This window comes from Carcharhinus amblyrhynchos, chromosome 19 (genome assembly GCF_965287045.1).
Source record: "Carcharhinus amblyrhynchos chromosome 19, sCarAmb.v2.hapA, whole genome shotgun sequence".
Lineage (NCBI taxonomy): Eukaryota > Metazoa > Chordata > Chondrichthyes > Carcharhiniformes > Carcharhinidae > Carcharhinus > Carcharhinus amblyrhynchos.
The window spans coordinates 17,451,752-17,477,034 of record NC_137342.1 but is presented as its reverse complement, the minus strand read 5'-3'; the positions used below and the strand labels follow the sequence as shown (position 1 = coordinate 17,477,034).

General features: G+C 39.4%; 1 protein-coding gene across 4 annotated transcripts in view; it reads right to left on the bottom strand.

Annotated features, from left to right (window-relative positions):
• Positions 1 to 25,283, bottom strand: part of apaf1 (apoptotic peptidase activating factor 1) — a 200,877-nt gene that overhangs the window by 131,874 nt on the left and 43,720 nt on the right. For all 4 annotated transcript variants that reach the window (XR_013888964.1, XM_080207306.1, XM_080207307.1 and 1 more), the window contains exons 8-11: positions 23,786 to 24,024; positions 15,410 to 15,577; positions 12,896 to 13,027; positions 8,394 to 8,507 (exon numbers count right to left, since the gene is read on the bottom strand). Coding sequence is in view for 3 of the 4 variants with exons in the window: in XM_080207306.1 (XP_080063432.1) it covers positions 8,394 to 8,507; positions 12,896 to 13,027; positions 15,410 to 15,577; positions 23,786 to 24,024 (653 nt within the window). In the remaining variant the exon portion in view is untranslated. The remainder of the gene's footprint in view (positions 1 to 8,393; positions 8,508 to 12,895; positions 13,028 to 15,409; positions 15,578 to 23,785; positions 24,025 to 25,283) is intronic.

Here is a 25,283-nt window from a genome sequence, read left to right as displayed (position 1 = left end):
CTCCTTATTAATCGCATTAGGTGCCAGTCAGGATTAGAACTCCTATTCCATGAAAAGAAATTAACAAACCTATTCAAATCTGACCTTGCAATGTCATTGTACTCTGAACAAAATAAAAACGCTTCATTTTGGTCTTTTTCCATAAACAATTTAAGCAGTATTGCTTCAGTAACCATTCTAACATAGCTCAAGTTCAAATTTATGATCGACAGAATCCATTTTACCTGCTGGTTTCAGTTGTGGCTCAGTGTTAGCACTAAGTCAGAAGGTTGTATGTTCATGTCCCACTACTCCCTCAGAGCCTATATTTTACGCTCTGAGAGAGTGCTGCAACATTGGAGATATCTTTCAGAGAAATCATTAAACACAGGTCCCATATTGCTCAGGTGGATATAAAAAAATGCCATGGATTCTGCACAAGAGCAGGGGGCAGGGTGAGTCTTCATAGTGTTCCAGTCGCTATTTATCACCTGACAGCACTAAAATATATCATCTGGTCATTGCTATTTCAGAGAGCTTGCTGTGTGTAAATTGTTTGCCACAAAGACGTGCAGGTCAGGTGGATTGGCCATGCAAAACTTCCCCCTTAGTGTCAGGGAGACTAGCAGCCTAAATACGGGTGGGGGCCTTATGGAGATAGGGCCCGGGTGAGATTGCTGTCAGTGCAAGCTCAATGGGTCAAATGACCTCCTTCTGCACTGTTGGGATTCCATGATTTCCTGCAGTACAATAGTAACTATACTTAAAAAGAACTTAATTGGCTGCATAAAATGCTGGAAAAATCTCAGCAGGTCTCAAAGCATCTATGACCATGCTGAGGATACCCTTTTTAGCTCTGATGAAGGGTCATTCAGACTCAAAATGTTGGCTCCAATCCCTCGCCACAGATGCTGTCAGGCCTGCTGAGATTTTCCAGCATTTCCTGTTTTTGATTCAGTTCCAGTATCTGCAGTGTTTTGCTTTTACTTCATTGGTTATAAAGTGTTTTGAGATTTCTCAAGGTCATGAAAGGCACAATACAAAAGTCACTCGTTCTATCCTTTCGGCGAGATTAAATGTTCTCTTCTGGTTTGAAAGCAGCCAATACAAGAAATAGAGCTGCAAATATTTGTAATAAAAATATATTCTTAGATTCTTACAAGAATCATGACTGTTTCTTCTGCGCTGATGAGCTAAACTGAGTAGTGTGGTGGTGGTGTTGGATGATGCTGGTCAAGTAATCCAGGAATCAGAAGTTTAAATCCTGCCATGCCAAGTTGTGAAATTTAATTCAATAGAAAGGATAATTTAGCTAGGAAGCAGCAGGGAAAAAAAAACCTTAATTGTTGCGTCCTTTGTGGTTGAGAATGCATTACCTCTAACTATCCTGTGTGTGTGTCTGATCCACACTACAAAATTGACTATTAACTGTCTGAAGTGATCCAGTAAATCACTTTATTGTACAATTGTTGCTGGGGCAGTAAAATGCTTGTCTGTGTCACTTCTGAAAGTTAATTTGAAAAATACAAGGGGAAGTGCCTGTGCAATTAAAGTTCTATTCCCCATTCAATCCTCCCTTTTGTCATTCTGTTGCTGAGAATCTCTCAAGACTTTCTAGTTTCATATCTCATTTTAAGTTACGCAGACATACATGATGCTGGGTGTGTTGGATTCTACCCAAAGGATCAACGGCGACTTCCTGACAAAAATCTAGGCACCCCTTGGGGTTAACGTACTACGAAATCATTTACTCTAACCCAGGAATTGAGCAGATTTATCGAATTTGATTAAGAATAAGTAGGCTGTGTTTGCAAATCTTCCAGTTTTTGCTGCGATTATTAAAAATGGAAAATATAGTGACAATTTAATAGTCAAAATGTATCACTGTTTAATTAAAGAACATGAACAGTAATGTAACAAGGTAGTTTCATAATACAGAAATTAACATCCCCATCTTAAGGTTAATTGGATTTTAAGTAATATGGGTGGTAGACATTATAAGTACATTACTAAGACCAAATATCCATAGTTTGTACCTGATTCTACTGCTGTCCTTCAGAGCTATTTGCACATGCAAAAAATAGCCCATGACCAAAAATATGCACACGGCAGGCCACCAGTCAAATATATAGAATTATTTTCAAATCTCTATTTGCAACATATTGCAGTGCAGTGCCTTGCCCCATATTAAATTCAGTTATTGTTAAGATCCAGTTATGCCGATGTTTCCTTGGCAACACTGATTCTTAGCAGCATATGACCTTGTCTGTTGTACTGAGTGACAATCAGAGTCTCTGTACTCAATCACTACATTGAGAGGCAAGATGCAACCCATGCTGTCTCTTCTTATATTTGTCAATGGCAAGACAATTAAGTAGTAAACTGAAAAACACTGATAGTCCGATCGGGTCACTTCGTAAGATCACACTGATGTAACACCGACAACGGAATGTAAAAGTCATTTGTAAATCTAAGGATTTTTATTAGTATGAGCAGCAATCCACAGATATCTTAGACATTAAAATCTGCCAACAATAAAGTATTTTAATATTTAAAATTCATCACACATGACAACCTCCAAACTAATATTTACACATTCATTTAATTGCACAAATTTAAATAACATCTTTTAAATAGGAATTTCAATTGTAACTCCACTTCATTATTAATGGCTGCCAGTGAAAACATTTTTATTTCCTGAACATCCATTATAATAGCTGTAGCAAGTATTTGAAGCTGGATTGAAAGCTGTTACGCTTATTGCAGTTTAAACTTATTCAGAACTATGTTTCACATGTTGAAATATTTAGCAGCATCTCCTTACTGTGTCATTTCTTATTAAATATTCAGGTAATTACTGCACTGTGTTTTGTGATGTATGTTTAACCTTTAACATAGTACAAGGGCAGGTTTCATTACAACATAGCCACAGGGGCTCATCCCACTGACAAGGAATTTGTTGATTATTGTCCCTACTTACTGTACCACTAATATAAATGTGTCGGGCAAATGGAAAGTAATAGATAAGTATGACTGATCTAATTGGAAAAGCAGATCATTACAATACGCCATTCACAATTTTTACTATCAATGAGTTATGCAACTTTATTTCCATTGAGATTTCTGGGCGTACTCTATTTACGTGAATGACAGAAATTCAACTGCATCTCGTCATCCTGAAGAAACTCAATTTAGACCTTGGGACATTCGTAATAAATATCACCTGGTAGCTTAAGAATTTTGGATTACTGAAGCCATTTGCTGAACTGAAAGTCTTATTAATCAAATCAGATTCAATAAAGAAGACACTACAGACAGCATTAACAATTTACAAAGCACATTACCATTTCTAAGTTGAAACATTGATAATTTTCATCTTCAACATGGTCTATACAAAAACATCACTCTTTCCTCTCATGTATGACTACCTCAATAAACAAAATATCAAATGGCTCTTTGTATTCTCCCAGTCACTGCACACATTGCTGGTTACTTCTTGGCATTGAGAAAAATAGGAGAACGCCTGATTCATTTGCCTATTTCAATGTCTGCAACATTGTGCAGAGTGTGCTCAAAGGCCTCTGCCTTGCTGGTCATACATCTTCTCAGTATCATTCAACAAGCAATGCACTCTTTAACCTGGCAGCAAGTACAGGCCTCAGGCCTGGGCTAGGCAGCTATTCGAACACTACATAACTGTCACTTATTTTAATAAAATTGACTAACTTATTTTGTCCAAGTGTCTTATCCAATTGTTTCCAAACTGATCTTCCCTATTCCCTTTCCTTTGCACTCCCCAAGCCTCAGCTCTTGACATGTCACCTCCACCGCAGCAGAAATAATGTTGCTACCTTCAGCACTAATTTGTAGAATCCTGCTCACGCCAAGCTGCTAGGATTTTTTTCTTCTCCAATCACAGACTTCTCTCCATTCAGTATACTATATTTACCTGAAAAGGGTCCTGGATCAAGTCAAGAGGTTGGATTAGCAAGTGGTAGAGAAAGCAACCTTTTACATCACCTTCCACTGCAGAATCAATGGCATCACGAGTTCACATGCTTACGGCAAGGACTATAAGCTCACTCATTATTTTGTTCTGTTCTGAATTTTGGTCAATGCTACAAGAGACCACAAAACCCATGATTGGCCTCAAAATTCCAAGAAGTCAATGCTTCCTGGGTTTACTTACTGGACAGAAAATGATTCCCCACACTTGCACCCCCCACCTTTCCCCAAAAAAGGACAACACAGCTCTTGTTACGAGCTCCAAGAAGCAGCAATCTTTTTTCATTATAAACCTATGGCTAAAGCCCTCTAGCACACAGCTCAATGAGAATGAGTATTTAAAACTGGCAAGCTAACTGGAGTCTGCTCTTAGGAGGCTCATTTACTTTGCCAACATCCATGCCAATTAGTAGTAGCACAGAAAGAAAGCCAAGGACAGCAATCCCAACTACAAGGGCCTTTTGTTGCCAGGACCACATCCTTAAGTATTTTAACAGAAGTGAAGTTGACATTCCCAGGTTGCAGTGCACATTATTCCAAGCAATGAAGTGTCAAACATGAGACAATTACTTACCAAATGTGGCAAAAAAATCAGCAATTATTTTTCTGTTTTCCAAGTGCCAAGTTAATATCTTGAACACTAAAATACACATTTCTGAAAAAGGGTCATATTAGATTTGAAACATTAACTCTCCATTTCTCTCTCTCCACAGAAGCAGCCTGACCACCTGAGCTTTTCCAGCACTTTGTTTTCTTATAATATTTTGAATATCCTGTTTCCACGGGATGCAGTTTAAAATAAACCAGAATGTGATGGAAGAAAGCTGCTCATCAAAACCAGAAGTCAAATTGCCTTGTTGAATTTCTAAGTCCAACATCATGTTAACTCATAATACTTGACTACATTCTATGCAAAGATACTGGACACTAATATATCAATGTACTCTTGCTATGAGTGTCGGGAAATCAAAAAGAGGACTGGTTTCAAAAGGCAGGCATTTATTTCAATTTTCAAGAATTCACATGCCCAAAAGGAATCATAAACAATTCAGAATATATGAATTCTATTTATCAGGAGTTCAGCAATCAGTGTCACACCCACTGACCAGAGACTTCATTCAACTAAATTTGTACCTGGCATTTCAAAATGGTTCACATATAATGGAACAGTTAGGTGGGCAAACGTGACACTCATTTTGCACTATTCAAAGATACCCTAAACAGCTTAAGAATGATGATCTGTATTTCCAGGCTCCCATCCATTGATTCCGTCTACACTTCCCGCTGCCTCGGCAAAACAGCCAGCATAATCAAGGAACCCATACACTCCAGACATACTCTCTCTCATCTTCTTCCATCGGGAAAAAGATACAGAAGTCTAAGGTCACTTACCAACCGACTCAAGAACAGCTTCTTCCCTGCTGTTGTCACACTTTTGAATGGATCTACCATATATTAAGCTGATCTTTCTCTCCACCCTAGCTAGCTAGACTGTAACACTACATTCTACACTCTCTCCTTTTCTTCTCTATGAATGGCATGCCTTGTCTGTACAGCATGCAAGGAACAATACTTTTTACTGAATGTTGATACATGTGACAATAATAAATCAAATCAAATCAAATTCATGGAGAATTTAGAGAGGAATAGGCCAGCCAGATTCTGCATAACCATAGCTTCACTATATTATACTCTGGTCACTGACATTCCAGCTCCAAGCACTACCATACCAGAGAGGCAACACTTCATCTATAATTGCTGTGCTTTTTAAAGCCAACAATGCTATTGGTTCCAACTGCATTTTGTCAATTCAGGAATAGGTTGGGAAATAATGCAAAATAGCAATCTGGACACAAGAAGAATCAGAGCTCATACAAACTGAACACTGTCTGTGGTAGCATGAGTCACTGAGGCTGGGAGTGCCTTGGTTAATTAGTTTCACTAGGTTGGAAATCAAGAGTGTAAGGTCCTTGTTTACACTTCTAAAACTATCAAATTTACACTGAGTGTGCTTTTGTCCAGACTGCTTCAGTAGGTTGAAGTTCTACAGTGTCAAAAATAATGTGTTTCATCAGTATTAGCTTGTGAGATACTACAAGTACTAATAAGGTGCGCAGAGACTTACTCTGATAGCAAAGAAGGTAAAAGACTTGGGAGGAGAAAAAAAGAAATGTCCCAAGATGATGTGCAGACCATTTCCAGCATGTCCATTTTCTGGACAAATTCTCAGGCAAGAGAAAGTTGCTTGTCAAATGTGAGAAAAATAAATCAGCTGAAATATTTTGTTATTACAAGGTGACAACTTAGTATTTCCAACACACTGCTCTTGGGGTGTCCAGTTAGTCAGAAGCTCTGAATCTGACAGACGGAAGCCAATTATCAAATCCTCAAGAAAACATTTCATGGAGAAAAATATGTTTGTTTATAACACAGGTGTCCATCGTGTTCCTAACATACTAATTATTGAACAATGAGAGACAGTAAGTAGTCAAGTTTAATGAAAATCAAAAAATTAGAGATGACAGACTAGCAAACAGCACAGTTCTGTACATCAACAGCTGTCAAAGGACTTGAGACACCTTTGAAAATTAGCCATTTATAACAACATTCAAAATAGTTTTAGTCATTGCACCAGCTAGTTAAAGTTTCAGAATCCACAGAGCAGTGAATTGTTCCCAGTATTAACATTTATAAAGGAAACTAATAAAATGAAATAATGCAAAGTGGGGAATCTGGAGTGTGGTGAACTTTGAATATGCAATATGAACATAGGAAATAAGAGGAGTAGGCCATTTGGCCCCTCCAGCCTGTTCTGTCATTCAACTACATTACGGCTGAACCCCTACCTCAATGCCATTTCCTCCACCATTTTTCTTGATGTCTTTATTATCTAGCCTTCAAGACACACAACAATGCAAAATCGCTGAGCAGAAACTGCTAGCCAAGTTCCACACACGAGGACAGCCTCAACTGGGATCTTAGGTTCATGTCACACTATTCGTAACCCCCAACATACTGCCTGAGTTTGCAAAATCCTACTAACTGTCCTAGCCTTGAGACAATTCACACCTCTAACTTGTGAATATCCCTCTCTCTGTACCTGTGAAGACTCACATTCCAACCATTTTTCACATTCCAATCTGTAATTATCTTGCAATTGTGTCTTTACCTATAAATGCCATGTTTGCGAATTTACCTCCACTCAGCTAATGAAGGAGCAGTGCTCCTAATGTTCATGATTCCAAATAAACCTGTTGGACTTTAACCTGGTGTTATAAGACTTCTGACTGTAGAAAACAATTGATCACTATCTTGAATATAATGGGCTGGGATAGCCACTTGGGATGAAGAAATCTAAAGATTCACCACTCTCTAAGTCGAGAATTTCCTTATTCATCTCAGTCCTCAATGGCTAATATGCTATCTAAAATATATGTACACATATATTTATATAACAGTATAATACACAAGTAAGTCAGGAAGATTAATAATTTGTCTAATAATTTTGTTATATAAAGTTATAAAAGCAACTCTGAGCATTATTCAGCACTCCACCTGAGCATGTCAAACATGCCCCAAGTAGTACATTTGTCTCTTTTTATTGCAACAGGTCAGCCATAAACTGAGTAGGATGGCAAGGGGGGAGGGGGCAACACCGCAAGAGAGCCCGTTTGGAGGGGGGAGGTGAAGGGCCCCCAAGGCAGCATGAGGGGGCCCGCGGCGGGGGGGGGGGGGGGGGGGGGGGGGGGGGGGTGGCATTGGCTAGGTGTCAGGGATGGGAGACTAGGAGAGATTGTGGGGGGACGGGAAAGTTTGCAAGGAGGAAAATTTAGAAGGAGGAGAGGGATTGAGGGGGAAGAGTGTGGACATCAAATACAGGTACTTGTACCTGCTCCTGCCAGCCTAGAAATCAAGAATGACCACTTAAGAGCCTTAATAGGATGAAAGGGTGGGTTTCTTGCATTAGTTCTTGCCCACTCAACTGTGAAATTACCACTGGATTGTGGCGGGCAGGAATCCCATCCATACAATTTTACTTCAAGAGAAACCTAAAAAATATGTACAATTAACTTGTTAAATTTTACTTCTTAATGTTCTCAATCAAGCCTCTGTTGGATTTTTGATCCAAGCTGTCCATTGTTTGGAAAACAAGAAAATTCCAACTTAAAACAACAGAAAACACAATCAATACTTAGCAGGTCAGGAAGCATCTGCAGAGAGAGAGATTCTCTCTGTTGCTCTGTCCAAAGATGTTGCCTGACTAGCTGACATCTATTTTTCAGATTTCTAGCATCCGCAGAATTTTGCTTTAGTAATTTGATTTGAACCATTACTTAGCAGCTCTCTTAGCAAGAGTTTCACAAATGCTGGCACATGCAGCAGATATCTCAAGTCATGGCAAAACATACCTCTTCATCCAGTATGTGTCTATATTCGACAAAGTCATTTATCAACTGGGCTGGACCCATCAGTTCAGTCTTGGCCTTTATCCAATCCATTGAAAACAAGAGTGAATAGAGTTCCTGTGAAAAACCATTTATAACATTCAGCATGCTTTTTTTTCTCTGATAACACAAAGGTGAAATAGAATGAATACTCTGGAGATCAAAGGGTAATCCACATTATTAGTTCCCAGGAAGACAACTTATTAAGCACAAATTGGTATTGAAAATGTTCAGATTGACTGAAAAGGGCAAGGGATAAGAATCTAAACTGCCGCTGGTATTCAAAAATCTTCAAGCAAGACGCAAGAATTTAATTGATTTTGCGCACTTCAATGAACGAGGCGCCTTGCATACTGTACACCATCTTTTGGGAGATGGAAGCAGGGGTTACTGACAAGCTCACCTAACCTGGATATAGCTTCCTGAAAGACAATCTCAAAATGCCACTGACTTAGCTCATAACAGAAGCCTTATCAGTTGAAGGAATACATGTGGTGACAATTGTCACAGGGAAGGAAATAAAGGACCAGACCTCAATCAAATTTTATTTATTTATTAGCCACAAGTAAGCTTATATTAACACTGTAATGAAGTTACTGTGAAATTCCCCAGGTCGTCGTGGTCTGACACCTGTTCGGGTCAATGCACCTAACCAGCACGTCTTTCAGAATGTGGGAGGAAACCGCAGCACCTGGGGGAAACCCACACAGACATGGGGAGAACGTGCAAACTCCACACAGACAGTGACCCAAGCCGGGAATCGAATCCAGGTTCCTGGCACTCTGAAGCAGCAATGCCAATCACTATGCCACCGTGCCGCCCAATTTCTACACTTTAATTTTGTATACAGTTACTAGAGAAAATGACCCTAAAAGTACACAAGAATTTATTAGTACATCTTAAATAAACATAAACCATCAGAATAAAGTTCGTATTCTATTTCACTAGACTAGAAGCAAAATCATAATTTTAATTAGGTTCTAATTACTGGTGGACTGTGTAAAATGTAAAAGGGCTTATCTGTATTCATTATGTTTTAATAGTTATAAGTTGAAATATTCACATCAAAAGCTATTATAGATTTAACCATTCTGGTGAAAATTAGTTCCTAACTGTAAAAGCAAATTTATTAATCTATAAAATGAGAAATTTAGTACACTAGCTTATTTGAAATACCAACTCAATTTCTAACAGAACATTTCCATGCGAAAATTATCTTCTGATGTAACGCTCACTATCATTTCCATTTGAAGCATGTGGATCGATTATTCCATTAGGAAACTCAATTGAAAATCATATCAAGAACTTTCTACTCAATTAAAGATCCCACCCAAGATTAAATAAAATGCCCTCCATTTTTTCCAAAAATGCACTTTATTCTTTTCTTCTAAGTCACTCACCAAATCCAACTGAGAAAGAAAGGGAGAGTGAATTCTTCTCTCAAGTATCTGATAAAAGTGCCTCTCAACTGGTTGCTAGGAATATGTAACAATTGCTTAGTAAAGTTTTATCGTCTGATTATCTCTCGACACCAGTGGAAGGGGAGACGATGGCCTCTTGACATAAATGCTAGACTACTAACTCAGAAACTCAGCTGATGTCTGGGGACCCAGGTTCGAATCCCGCCACAGCAGATGGTGGAATTCGAATTCAGTTTAAAAAAAAATCTGGAATTAAGAATCTACTGATGACCATGAAACAATTGTCAATTGTTGGAAAAACCATCCGGTTCACTAATGTCCTTTAGGAAAGGAAAACTAGTCTGGCCTACATGTGACTCCAGAGCCACAACAATGTGGTTGATTCTTAAATGCCCTCTGAAATGGCCCAGCTAAGTCACTCAAGGGAAATTAGGAATGGGCAGTAAAGCAATGACTCCCACATTCCATGAACGATTAAAAAAAAACATAGTAACTGCCATTTAGTAGCATCAACATGCCAGAGAATATTAACGTGGCCTATTACACATCCATACTGAAATTTGCATTTATGTGATAATATACATTTATATACGCTTGCTGCAAAACTGGTTGAGTGGTTGTTGTAAAATAAATCTAGCACATAATTGAAGAGCATTTAAATTTCTCATTTCAGTAATGTTATCTTATGAATGGACAAATATGAAGCGAGTTAGCTTACAACTTCTCTTCCTCAACAAACTTCAGAACAGCTCATAAAATCGCACAAGCATGTATGTTAAATGTACTAAGGCCTAACGTTCTGATGAGACAAACAGATCAAATGAGTTTCTGTATACAATACCAGATCTTGTATTGAGAACAATTAGGCTTTACGACACACGACAATGCAGAATTGCTGAGCAAAGGCTGATCATCAAGTTCTGCACACATGAAGATGGCTTCAACCAGGATCTTGGGTTCATGTCACACTATCTGTAACCCCCACGACTTGTCTGGGCTTACAAAATCTCACTAGCTGTCCTGGCTGGAGGCAATTCACATCTCTTTAAGCTGTGCTTAACCCTCTCTCACTCACATTGTCTACACCTGTAAAGACTTGATTACTCGCATTCCAACCATTATTTTGTAACTGAGTTTCTGTCTATGTATGCCCTGTTTGTGAAACAAACTATTCACTCTCCTGACGAAGGGGTAACGCTCTGAAAGCTCATGCTACCAAATAAACCTGTTGGACTTTAACCTGGTGATGTAAAGCACTAAGACATTCGATCAAAGGGCTCGATGAAGCAAGCCCAGACAAAGATGGGAAATGCTGAGCAGAAAAGCCAGATAAGAGGGGGGAATGGAAGTTAGAAGGATGATTATTTTGTGTCATTTCTTTTTATTCAGCTTTATAGCTGTTTTGAGGAGGCACTGACTGATGCCTGGAAGATGGTAGATTCTGGTTTGGATTTTTCCACAGCATCAGAAATGGGAAGATCAGCTCAGATAAAATTGCACCCAATAAAGCTAATAGAAATTAGCACATAACTTTTGAAGTACAAGTACTTAATCTACTTTGTGGTTTATGGATCATACAGCACACAAGTGTTTTATGTGTTTTGAAAAAGGGTGCCAGTCAGAGGAAGATGTCTAGAATCTGTGTTCCTCCAGTTTTTTAGCATGTCTAATTTTAATCATTCCAGCCTGATGGGCCCATCTTCTGCTCCCAAGGCTGTAAACTCTAGAATTCCCTCTCCAAACCGCTTAGAGTCAGTTTTCTCCTTTAAGGCTCAGAGTCAAATTTAGTTTGATACCGTTCCTGTGAAGCACCTTGGGTCATGTTACTATGTTAAAGGTACCAAACAAATACACTTTGGTGTTGGTGGGAGCTATTAGTTAGATTGCTCCTTGAGAAATAGCCAATGAAATGTTGGGATAAGGGTGGAAAAACAAAATGGGATGACGATGAACAATTAGCATTTTGAATTACATAAACCATATTGTTAGGGTCCCACACCAGAACCTCGAAGGTATATTGTGAAGCCAGACTAGGCCCCAATAATTTTTCTATTTTGGCATAAATGTGAGGATAAGATGTTTCCTTCCAGGACTGATGCTACTAACCAAGTAGGGATCTTTTACAGTGAAACAATTTTTATTTTGTAAGTCAGTTTAAATACAACTCTAACAAATGAATAAGTTTAATCATTATCAGTTGAACAATATTTAAAAATGAAAGAAAACAACTTTAATTTCTCGCCTATGACTGCTCCAGTTCCAAATATGACCCATTCATACATATATCAAATCCACTTTTAAATAAATAGTTAGCAAACACAGGCATACCTGTTTTAATATCTATTACCAGACTTTGAGATTTCAGGGAGAAATAGAATGCCAGATGCCTGAAAAATCCTTTTAACTTCAACCAGGTTTCAGTTGCAACTAAATGCTTTCTACAAAAACTGTTTTCCTTTCTGCTTTAGACCCAGCTCTGGTTCTTAACCACATCACCTTGTCAATCACTCTAATCAGAAATCCCAGGAGAACTGCAGTAAACAGAAGTCTATTATCTCTACTAAAAATAAGATTGAAATGAGTAAGTATTCTGCTTTCCCAAAATCTGAGCTGCATTCCTGTCAGACAAACTGACTACCCTAGCATAAAACTGAATTTTTAAACATTCCCCTCAATCATCAAAAACTATATTTCACATTATAGATCCATTTCAATTGCACTACTATCATCACAATGTTACAGCAAGATAGTTAATTCATTACACAGCCTAACCTCCATAACAGATGGAGGAAACATTCAACTTAAAGTTTTCTCCAACAGCTCTACCTAATCATGGTGGACGGTGTTTTATATGGCTCACTCATGCCGCCACTAGGTAACCCACTGTTGGGGAGTTGCCTTTGGCAGGGCTGGAAGATTTCGCCAGCAGGAAGGGTCAGATAATTCTGCCCATAATATTACTTTTGTGATTCTCAAAATGGTACATTAGTCTTTAAACTGACTTTTACAGATTAAGGCTAAGGTAATTGTACAGCCTGCACTAACCTTGTTCATATTCGCCTGAGCCATATGGTTGGCCAGAAAACTGTACCAATACATACAATCTTCATCGGAAGGTGATGGAAACCGTCTTTTATATGTCTTTTGATATTGGCGAACCATTTTTGCATGCAAATCCTGAGGAAAAAAACAAATATGAACACAAGTCAACTCTACAAATAATCACAAAATATTTTAATAAATCACAACAAGTCCTGTGAATAGATAAACATCCCATGCACTATTCCTTGGTGGCCTCTGCTTAAGTATAAATATGGGGTCCTACGGTAGCTGTGTGCCATTACTGTGATTTTCAGGCACAACTAGGCAGAGTTTGCACCATGCATACTCTGTTCATTGTTATCAAACATCAAGTGATCTGACCGGCAGTACTTAAAAGGTTCCGGAAATATTTAATTCTGTGAATCTGTAAGCAGCAGAAATCGGAGACCACTATGCCAAACCGGCACCATTACCCAACCCCATCCCACTTGCAGTCGATTCCAGGGCCTTTCCATAACTGACAATCAGCGAAAAGACAGCAATCAATGAAGAACCAAATCAAAAATGTTTCAGGCCTTCTGGTACAGACTTTGGCAGGAGTTGAAGGAGGCCCAGACAACAGATTTTTAGCTTAACTTGACAATCTTCACAATGTATGTATGGTAGTATGCATAATTATATGTTTATAGTATACAGAATTAGCAATCAGCCAGAAACAGATTAAACCAGCAGTGAACCTTAATAGATAATTGACTAAGTAATTAACAAATAGTTACGGTTGGATAAGATATTAATATTTGAAGCTTAAAGCATTAATTTGCTGCAAACTAAATGTCTCTAAATGTACTGCGTCTGTAGGAGCAGAGAGCACTCTTCTACTGTCTTTGACAGTCTGGGGCAGGTGTCAGAGAATGAATGGAAATTTGTACAAATTCAAATAAGAGACAGGTCAAGAAAATGTGAGGTCATCCATTTTGGTAGGAATAACAGCAAAATGGACTATTATTTAAATGGTAAAAAATTGCAGCATGCTGCTGTGCAGAGGAACCTAGGTGCCCTTGTGCAGGAATCTCAAAGAATTGGTTTGCAGGTGCAGCAGGTAATTAAGGCGGCAAATGGAATTTTGTCCTTCCTTTCTAGAGGATGGAGTTTAAAAATAGCAAGGTTATGTTGCAGCCATATAAGGTGCTGCTGAGGCCACATCTGGAGTACTGTGTACAGTTTTGGTCTTACTTGAGGAAGGATATACTGGCACTGGAGGGGGTGCAGAGGAGATTCACTAGGTTGATTCTGGAGTTGAGAGGGTTGGCTTATGAGGAGAAACTGAGTAGACTGGGGCTATACTGATTGGAATTCAGAAGAATGAGGCGAGATCCTATAGAAACATATAAGATTATGAAGAGAATAGATAAGATAGAAGCAGGGAAGTTGTTTCCACTGGCGGGTGAAATTAGAATTAGGGGGTATAGTCTCAAAATAAGGGGAAGCAGATTTAGGACTGAGTTGAGGAGGAACTTCTTCACACAAAGGATTGTGAATCTGTGGAATTCTCTGCCCAGTGAAGCAGTTGAGGTTACCTCATCGAATGTTTTTAAGGCAAGGATTGATAAATTTTTGAACAGTAAAGGGTGGGTAAGTGAAGCAGAGTCCTCGAAAAGATCAGCCATGATCTTATTGAATGGCGGACCAGGCTCGAGGGGCCAGATGGCCTACTCCTGCTAATAGTTCTTATGTTCTTATGAACAATCTCATTGTTCCAGTGCATGAACCAAGGTAGGTTAATGGCTAAATCCAATAGAACTAACCCTGTACCAACAAATGACCGCTTGGCTAATTACAATAGGCCTGATTAGGGATAAGATAATAGTAATTTAGAGGTTAAAGTAGAGGTTCTGAGCAATATCTTTGCTGGCTGACATCATATCAGAAAGGATTGGCACTGCCTCTGTAGGGAGAAGGTGGTGAGTTTGAAAAACTTCAAAAGAATTGAGTGAATTAAGCATTTAAAGTTCACCACCTACAATTGGAACTTATTTTGTCTGAATAGTCTTGTGTATTACTTTATTATTCCATCTTTAAATAAACTTTCTAATTTCATCACTAAGTCTTATGGGCTATCCATTATGGTTAAAGTTTCAAGAGTTAAAATATGAAGAAACGATATGAAGAGTTAAAATTGATTAATGATTGGATTCAGATGCACAAGTCATACGCCCAAAAACCTTAATCAAAAAATCTTACAGGAGGCACAACCTGTCCACTGCTTTCAGCCAGAAGTCAAAGATTAGCCCTGTTGCACACTCATTGGCCCTAAAGAAACTGCAATCTCACAAATGTAATCTGCATGCACTATATCTAAAACAGTCTATGTGTTATTGCATTCAATACTGATATACACACGTGCTGCAGGATTTGCAAGTTTAAAAATGATATTTTCACTCAGAGGCCAACTGTACAAAGGAAGCAACGAGAAAATGATCATGGAGAAAGAATAAGTTAACTATTAAAATAATCTACCGGAAGTCGATTGCGGTTCTGTTCAGTTAGAAAGTCCAATTGTAAGTCATGCAGGTAATACTGAAAAGATTTTCCATTGCGATCACAGAATAGTAAAGATTTGTTGACAAATATTTGTAAGATGTCTTCTACTTCTTCTGTATCCAACGCCCACAGAATACACAGAACCTGTTCCAACATGGAAATTTACAGTGATAAATGAAATTTACCATAGAAATAACTACTTGTATTTTTATAGTGCATTTAACATAGTAACACATCCCAAGTCACTTCAAAACGGCTTTGTTAAATAAAACATGACACCAAGCAGATAAAGAGATATTAGGGCAGACGGCCAAAAGCTTTGTCGTAGAAAAATGCAGGAGGCCGCCATTTGGCCCATCAAGCTTGCCCAACAACAATCCCACCCAGACCCTATTCCTGTAACCCCTCATATTTACTCTGCCAATCCCCCTGATGCTAAGGGACAACTTAGCATAGCCAATCAACCTAACCCACAGTTCTTTGTATAAGCATTTGGAGCGTTGCGATCTGATTAGGGATACGCAACATGGCTTTGTTCAGGGGAGGTCTTGCCTTACGAATCTGGTAGAATTTTTTGAGGAGGTGACAAAAACAGTTGATGATAGGCGAGCTGTTGATGTTATCGATATGGATTTCAGTAAGGCGTTTGACAAAGTCCCTCACAGTAGGCTGGTAGAAAAGGTTAAGGCACATGGGATACAGGGACAGGTATCTAGATGGATTGAAAACTGGCTAGGCAACAGGAGACAGAGAGTAGTAGTGGAAGGGTCCTTTTCTAGCTGGAGGTCTGTCACCAGTGGTGTGCCGCAGGGCTCAGTACTGGGACCTCTTCTCTTCGTAATATATATAAACGACTTGGAAGAGGGCCACCACTTGGAAGTGGTGTGATCAGCAAGTTTGCAGATGACACCAAGATGGCAGCATTGGCGGATAGTGAGGAGGATTGTCAGGTGACACAGCAGGATATAGATAGGCTGGTATACTGGGCAGATAGATGGCAGATGGAATTTAATCCTGACAAACACGAGGTGATGCATTTTGGAAGGAATAATGCAGGGAGGAGTTACATGATAAAAGGTAGACCAACTAAGAGTATAGAAATGCAGAGGGACCTGGGAGTGCAAGTGCACAAGTCTCTGAAGGTGGCAACCCAGGTGGAGAAGGTTGCGAAGAAAGCTTATGGAATGCTAGCCTTTATAGGAAGGGGTATAGAGTATAAGCGCTGGCGTCTAATACTTCAGTTGTACAGAACGTTGATTAGACTGCATTTGGAGTACTGAGTCCAGTTCTGGTCACCTTACTAACGAAAGGACATGGAGACCCTGGACAGAGTGCAGAGGAGGTTTACCAGGATGCTGTCTGGTATGGAAGGACTGGGTTATGAGGAAAGATTGGGTAAACTGGGGCTCTTCTCCTTAGAAAGACGGAGACTAAGGGGGGATCTGATAGAGGTGTATAAAATAATGAAGGGTATAGATAGAGTCAACAGTGGCAGGCTTTTTCCTAGATTGGAGACAAATATCACGAGGGGTCATGAGCTAAGGGTGAGGGGGGAGAAGTATAATTTGGATACTAGAGGGAGTTTTTTCACACAGAGGGTCGTGGGGGTATGGAATGCGCTACCAAGTAAGGCGATGGAGGCAGGCACGCTGGACTTGTTTAAGGTTTACTTAGATAGGCACATGAGTGAAACAGGGAGGGTTATAGGAGACAGTTTTAAAAAGGGTCAGAGCCTCGGGACGATACTGGAAATGTAATACTACATGTTAACGTTTTGTCTCTCTTAACCCGCAGGTGTGTCGGTCCACCCTGCTGTCTAACGAGGGGTGTGCGTGGGCTGCTTTTGGATGTTTCAAGAGTGGCCTAGTAATTTGCATCATTGTGTGTGCTTAAACCTGGACCAGCAGATGGGCACCACAACAGCTCAGTGACTATCACTGCTAGCTGTGCAGATACATGGATTTGGGCCTGTGTCTGTGGGAGTTTGCGCATTCTCCCTGTGGTTGCGTGGGTTTCCTCCCACACCCCAAAGATGTGCTCTTAGGTTGATTGGTGTACCAAACTGTCCCTACACTATTCTCCCCTGAATCTGGTTACAACAGGGGTACCATTCGCATTCACACGGGGCAAGGTAGGTGTAGGAAAATACTTTGTTAAGATGGCAGCGTGGGCTCGTTGGGCCAAAGGGCCTGTTTCCCATGCTGGGTTGTTCTTTGTTCTTCTTTGTTCTTTGGAGTGTGGGAGGAAACCCACACTGACACAGGGAGAATGTGCAAACTCCACACATTCACCCAAGGGTCCCTGTGCTGTGAGGCAGCAGGGCTAACCACTGTGCTACCATAGTGAGATAGGTTAAAAGAAAAACGTCAAAGAAGTAGCTAGATGGAGAGTTTAGGAAGGGAATTCCAAAACTTGGGGGGCATTGGCAGTTGAAGGGACAGCCCCCAGTGACGTGGCTATTAAATAAGGAAAGTTGAAATGCCCAGAATTGGAGGGGAGAAAGTACCTGGGAAGGTTGTATGGTTAGAGTATATTATACAGAAAGAGAGAGGTAAAGTTATGAAAGGATTTGAAAATAAGGATGTCAATTTAACCAGGAGCCAATGTAGGTCAGTGAGCTGATTGGTGAACAGAATTTGCTATTTCTATTTTTCAGCAACTGACAGTGCGAACATTCCTCAACGTAACTTATTTTCAAAGAACCATCAACGAAATCTCCCATTTCCTTGAATCAGAACAGGCCATGCATTTTATGCCTTACAAAGCTATACGACGCCATAGGGTTTCAAACAAAATCAATTAAAACAAACACACACAAATGTAAAAACTTCCAAAACTGACTGGACTGAAAGCATGCCTGTGACAAATCATGTGCATTTGTTAAATATTTTAGCTAGCATTTTATCTAAATTACAGGAATAGCATGCAAAGAATTAACTACAGCAACATTATCTTTGCAACAGAAAATCATCGGTTCAGGTCAAGGCTGCTACAATGGATGTCTAAGGTGCCAAGTATTTAATAAGCCTAGTTATACATACAATGACAAAGCTATTTCAGTTCAAAGTTTGGCTACATTCAATACTGATGAATGGAGATTTGTTCTAATGAAATTACAAGAGGTATGGACGCTGTCACATTTGTTTTCGGAAGCCTATAGGGATCCCTGATCAATGAGATGTGGAACATAAAATAGACTCAATCTCAGATAGTCCAAACAAAAGAAAGACTGTCTTCCTCTTTTAAAACAGCCTGAAACATGAAACAAGTATACTCTAAACATACGTTTACCCAAGTTTACCAAAAGACAAGGAGGATGTGGATTATGTCTGAGCTTTTGGATTGACAGCTAGTTGTGACCTTTTAAAAAGGTCAGAAACATTGATTCACTGAAGTCCTCAACGTTTGAATGACAGATTGTGTTCTGATGCAACAGAATTATATTGAGAGTCATAACTGGGTCTTGTGGTCAAAAGCTTCAAGAATGTACAGCAGTTAGCAAACACAGTTAGGTTGTTGCAATCCCAGCTGATGTTATTGCTGGACAAGTCAAATCCCAGGTAGAACACAGCTTGCTAAATCGTAACACTTGCTTATTTAGATACATGGAAGGCGGTTACGGAACAGAGTCACAGGATTCAGCTGATGAACATTTAACAAAAGAGTAAAACATTTATTGAGCAAGAAAAAATTAAACATATACATTATTTCTTCGCTGCACCTATACCTTTATTGCTATCTACAGATGCAAAAAGCTAACACATGTTACAAGTTCTAAACTGTATTTTAATGTTTTCAGTAAGTACACAATCCATATAAACCAACAGGAAAATGTGGTCAGACAAACCACATTTTGAAACCAAGTGATAGATTCTACCCAAACAACTTCTATGGATTTCTCATCAATTCCTCCAAGATGCATGCCATGCTGTGAGCCAAATGGTCTTGAGGGTTTCAAATTTCAACTCTCAAAATACATGTCTTGGGAATCTCCTCCCCAACAACACACTTGCCAAGTGTCTTCATCGCTGATGCATGTCCAAGGTTTCAACTTCTCCATTCAATGTTCCTCTGCCTTGGAGTGACACGTGCATTCAAGCTTTGCATTCTACACAATGCTAACACTATTGCTCTCCAGGCCCATATTAAGGAGTCATCAACCTGGGATCTTTGGCTTCTCACAAGCCAACATCCCCAGGTCTGCATCTTGCAGCCCTGTCTTTAAATCAGAATTCCTTTCTGCTCCTCATGCTCAACTTTAATGAAAGAATCCTCTTTCCAGTTTCCTGTTCTTTGTTCCATGGCTTCACAGTCTTCCTGGACTTTCTTCAGTCCCATTCCAAGTTTTTGGAACTTTTCTGTTCTTTAGTTTGGGACTTGTTTTCTGTCACATTGCATAACCCTGTCTGAACTGGCAGAGTCTGTGGAATGCTATGTCCTTCTGAGTTACCTTGTTCCAGCTGCACTTCAACTGTGTTTGTATTGCTGTGGGTCCCTGGTTGCTAAGCAACAGTCCAGTTTTTATATTCTGTTTTAATGTCATAAAACCTCATTAAAATGCAAGCACAAATACAGAAAGATAAATTAAGCTTAAACTTAAAACTATTGCTTATGCTCAACACACAAAAATAGAATTATCTAGAATCATATCTATTTCCTACCAATGCTACATTACGTTTAAAGTTTATACATATAAAGAAAGCAAATAGTATCTTTGTTAGTTTATGCACCAAGGAGAAATGCATATTTTACTGAGCTATATAGATTACTGCCTTATCTAATTAACACAACATTGGTCCAAAACCCATGTTGTGATTTGGTAACAATGAACTTTGAAACCATCTTTCAAGAACAGGAGAAGCACATGAAGATGTTACTACAAGCAAGATTAAATAACTATTTTGTTCAGTTGAGCATGTAAGAATCGATAAATAATGGTTAATGTCACATTCAGTTAAAACGGATCCCATTCTTTTGGTTTGAAACTTAAAATGGTTTCAGTCCCGTGACTGACTGGTGCTTAGCAACGTGCTTACCCACACACTAAAAGGAGAAGCCAACAACTTAAGATTCACAACTGAAAATTATTTATAGACTTATTAAAACTATAGCACGCATTTCTAATGAATGAAAGCAGTGGGAAAATTTGACTTTTCACAAAGATTTTGTAAGCTATCATGTATTGTATAATGCTGTCTTGTATAATTTCTACGTGTAATATCTGGACAGAGATTATTTTAACCAGTTAAGCTCTGGCCCAGCAGGTGATATTTGCACTGATTCAATTGGATGAATTACATGTTTACTGTGACCAGAGTAATAGTTAATTTTAATATTTAACCAGGGCTGTTCTGTCAAACAGTAAAACTGAAAGTAGCCAGCCAGTCATGCACATTTGAGGAGAAAAGCAGAGTTAACATTTCAGATCAGAGGCCATTCATCAGAAGGATTATGATGAAGCGTCATTGACCTGAAATCTTAACTTTGTTTTTTTCTCTCCACAAATACTGCAAGACCAGCTGAGATATTTACATTCTGTATTTCCACTTTATCAAAGGTGTTCCCCTACAGGAGTGACATTGATCAGTTAGTGGAAGTATGATGTGAATATTGAAAAAGATGACGATTTTAAGCAATGAATCATAACAATACGATTAAGTGGAAATTCAGCTGAGTACGCTTTTCACTTAAATAATTTACTAGTGATGTTTTTGAAAGCTACTTTCCTATGATCCATTTGCAATTCACTTTCCAATGCTTTCCAAAGGGCTGTCTAAAGGATTGATGTAATCAAAATCCCATTGCTCATTAAAACAAAGTCTAAAAATGATTTGGCACAATGAAGTGATATATTTCTATAAATATAAATAGGTACATTCTACAGATATTTCTGCTCATCCCACAACACATTGCATGAAATCATTCATCACTTATCACAGCTTTCTGGTCCAATGCTATCATTTGTAAATGAGCATCACAGGAAGATCAACAGCTTTGCGCTCATTTCAAATATCCTTAATAATAAACTTAATACACAAGGGCAAATTTAAATCTACTATAATAGCAATCAACCAACTTTCTTCTCATTTCTCCACTGGATATTGGCATTGTTGGCAAGGCTGGCATTTACAGTTCACCCCAAATCACCCTTTAGAAGACAGCGATGCGCAAAATTCTTGAACTGCAGCATACTCTGGTGAATGTATTCCCAGAGCGAAGTTAGATAAGAGGGCGACAGATTTTTGATCCATTGATAATAAAAGAGAAACGGCAATGTATTTCCAAGTCAGGATAGTGTGTGACTTGGAAGCGGGTTCGCAGCTGCTGGTTTTGCCATGCATCTACTCTCCTGGTCCTGAATGGTGGAAGAGGACACAAGCATGGGAGCTGCTGTTGAAGCAGCACTGGCAAATTGCTGCAGTGCATTTTACAAATGGTACACAATGTTGCCGTCGGTGTTGAGGGATCGAAGTTTGAAGGTGGTGGATGGTGTGCAAATCAAGTTGGTTGCTTTGCCCTGGATGGTGTCAAGCTTCTTGATGTTTGCTGGAGCTGCATGCATTCGAGTGAGTGGAGAACAATTCATCATTGGCTTGTGCAATGCAGATGGCAGAGCTGCTTTGGGGAATTAAGTGGTGAGTAACACGCAGCAGAACTTCCAGTCTCTGACCTGCATGTGTCACCATTGTGACTGCTCTAGTTAAGTTTCTGGTTATTAGCAATTCCCAGGATATTGATGGTGACGGACTCAACAATGTTAACGTCATTGCATTTCAAGAGGAGCTGCTTAGATTCTTGCCACTGGTGGAGACAGTCAGCAACACGCTTTTGTATAGCACAGATGTTACTTTGACATTTAGCAATCCAATCCTCTAACGTTCCTGAGATATTGCTGCATCCAGCATTGCTTCAATATCTGAGATATTGCAAATCGAACTGAACACCACATGTTCCCATTTCTGACCTTATGATGAAGGGAGGTGATTGATGAAGCAGTTGAAGATGGTTGAGCCTCGAGCACGGTCTTGAGGAACCCCTGCAGCGATGCCCTGAGACTGAGCTAATTGGCTTGGAAAAAACACAGCCATTTCCCTTGAGCTAGGCATGACTCCAGCCTGTGGGGAGCTTTGCCCTCTCCCCCTCCCCTCCTGATTCCCATTGATTTCAGCCTTTAGCAAAGCTCCTTGATAGCACACTCTTGATGTCAAGCACAATCACTTTCTCCTCATCTCTTTTGCTTGGTTCAAAGCCATAATGAGGTCTGGAGTTAAGTGATTCCAGCAGTTATTGCTGAGTAATTGCCACTTGACAGCACCATCGACAACCCTGCCATCACTTTGCTGATTATTAAGAATAGACAGATGGAGCTATAATTGGTTAGGTTGGAATCATTTTTGTTGTGGGAGGACACATGGACAGTTTTCCATTTTGTCAGGTAGATACCAGTGCTATTGATGTATTGAAGCATCTTGGCTAGTGACATGACTAGTTCTGGAGGACTATGGCTCATATGCTTTTGATGTCCACAGTCTTGCTTTTTCCAGTAACCTTAGTTATTTCACAATATTAAGTGAGCACATCGAATTGACCAAAGACTGGCATCTAAGGTGTGGGGACCTCAGAAGGAAGCTGAACTGAATCATCCACTTCCTCATTGATGCTCAGGACAACTCCACCCCAAACCTCATTATAGTTCTCATGCTTGCATCTTGCCCATAAATAAGAGCAATCCATGGAAACACAAGCCTAGGCTTTTTAGCAACACATATCAGTTTACTAACTGATCTGGAATGAATGGGATTGGGAAATTTTTAAAAGCCACGCTTCTGGCATGGCTGGTGGCATAAAATTAATCTGCTTTCATACAAATCACATTAAATACATATGTATTTCCCATCAGTTGCCCCAAATCCAAGCTCAACAGATCAGTCAAAGCATCCAGCATTCACAGATCAATCCAGCGCCCTCATGTTTACTTGAAACAGAATTGGTGCAATTGCTTTCTGAATGTTGCCGAAGTAAAAGGCACCAAGAACAGCAACCAAAATTTTACTGATAAAACCTTTAAAAATATTCAGGCAGCAAAAGCCTGATGCAGCATTATTTCTGACCCAGAACTCTCAGGCAGAGATCAAGGGGCCTGCCTCTAGCATGCAAATAAACCAAGGCTGGAAAAACTAGCCTGGGCAAGGTGAATTGCCAACTCCCATAACTATCACCAATCATAAAGCACAGGCCTTAATTTTTAAAAACACATGCAAACATATAAATATGAGCAGACAATGGAAATTAAGCCATTTTCCCCCAGATCAGCAGGCAGTGCTGAAATGAAGCAGGTTTCCATAACCCTACCTCAGTTGGCACTTTCACATCTTTTGCAAGTATAGAGAGATCCTTGTAGTATTCTTTATAGTCCTCCTTCAACATCTCAATGCTTGCTGCCATGGCCTCGTCAAGTGCTTCATAATCGTAAGATGAGGATTTGCGAATTCTTTTGAATTGTTTACTCTGCAGCTGCTTAAGGTAATAGGTCCAGCGCCTTGGAAATTCTCGCAACAATGCACCGATGAGAGAGACAACGAGAGGCGAACCTGCAAAATCATTAGTGTGCATTTTTCAGTTTGTTTATAAAGTTTCTTTTAAAACTATCAAGTAAATTTACATGATAAACTCACAGCTAGAGATATCTCCAGCCATTATTAAATGCTGGCAAACAACATATTACATTATCAGATAGAATCTTGCCATCTGAACTATCTTCTTACTATTGTAGTCAACTTTACAGATTTTCTTTCACTTACTTATTTAAGCAAACTGAAATCTGAATCTCAAGCATCATGATGAAAGTTAGTTGAATTAGCTTGTGTCAGGCCATTTTTATTACTGCAGAAGTTCAGCATGGCCCCATTCCATCCACTTTTTCAGCTCTTCCATGGTCCAATCACCCCAGTGTTCAAAGAATCAATAGCATCTTCAACTCATAAAAACAGATACTGATGAAAGTGCCACTAGGTTAAAAGTCCCAGTTTCAGTCAAATAAATATGAAACACAGGAACAGGAGAAAGCCATTCAACCCCTTAACCCTGCTGTACATTTCAATGATGAGCCACTCTTTGCCTTTACAATACAATGCACAACTCCATCGGAGAAGCAAATCAGCGCAAGCGTCCTTTAATAAACAAGTGTAACCTTACAGTCAAAAGAAGCAAATAATGATTTACAGCATGACTTGGACCATTGCAACTACTGTTCAATGCTGACTATAGCTAGTAAACAGGCTATGAAATGGGATATCAAGCCAGGTGAGCACAAAAATTAAGGCTGGTACTTCAGTGTAATACTGAAGGCGTGCTGCACTCTCCGGTGAGACTTTAAACTAAACTGCTCTCTCAAGTAGACACAAAAGATCCAATGGCATAATTCTGAATAGCAAGGGCGATGTCCTGGCAAATATTCATCCCTCCGTCAACAAGAACAGAAATAAAATTATTCGGTCACTATCACATTCCTGTTTGAGGAAGCTTGCTGCGCACAAAATGGTCATCATGCTTCCTACATTACAGCAGTGATATTTCAAGAAGAATTAACTAACATTAACGCACTTTAGGAAGTCAGGTCATCATGAAAGGTGCTAAATAAATTCAAGTCTTTCTCTATTAAATCCAAGATCTAGGCAGACACCAATAGTTAGGCTCAGCAAATAAGTGACCACAAATTTGTTGGGGTCTGGAGTGTACTACCTGAGGAGGTAGATTCAATCTTGGCATTCAAAAGAAAATGAGACTGAGATCTGAAAAGGAAGAATGTCCACGGTTATGGGGAGACGGCAGGGGAATGGCACCAGATGAG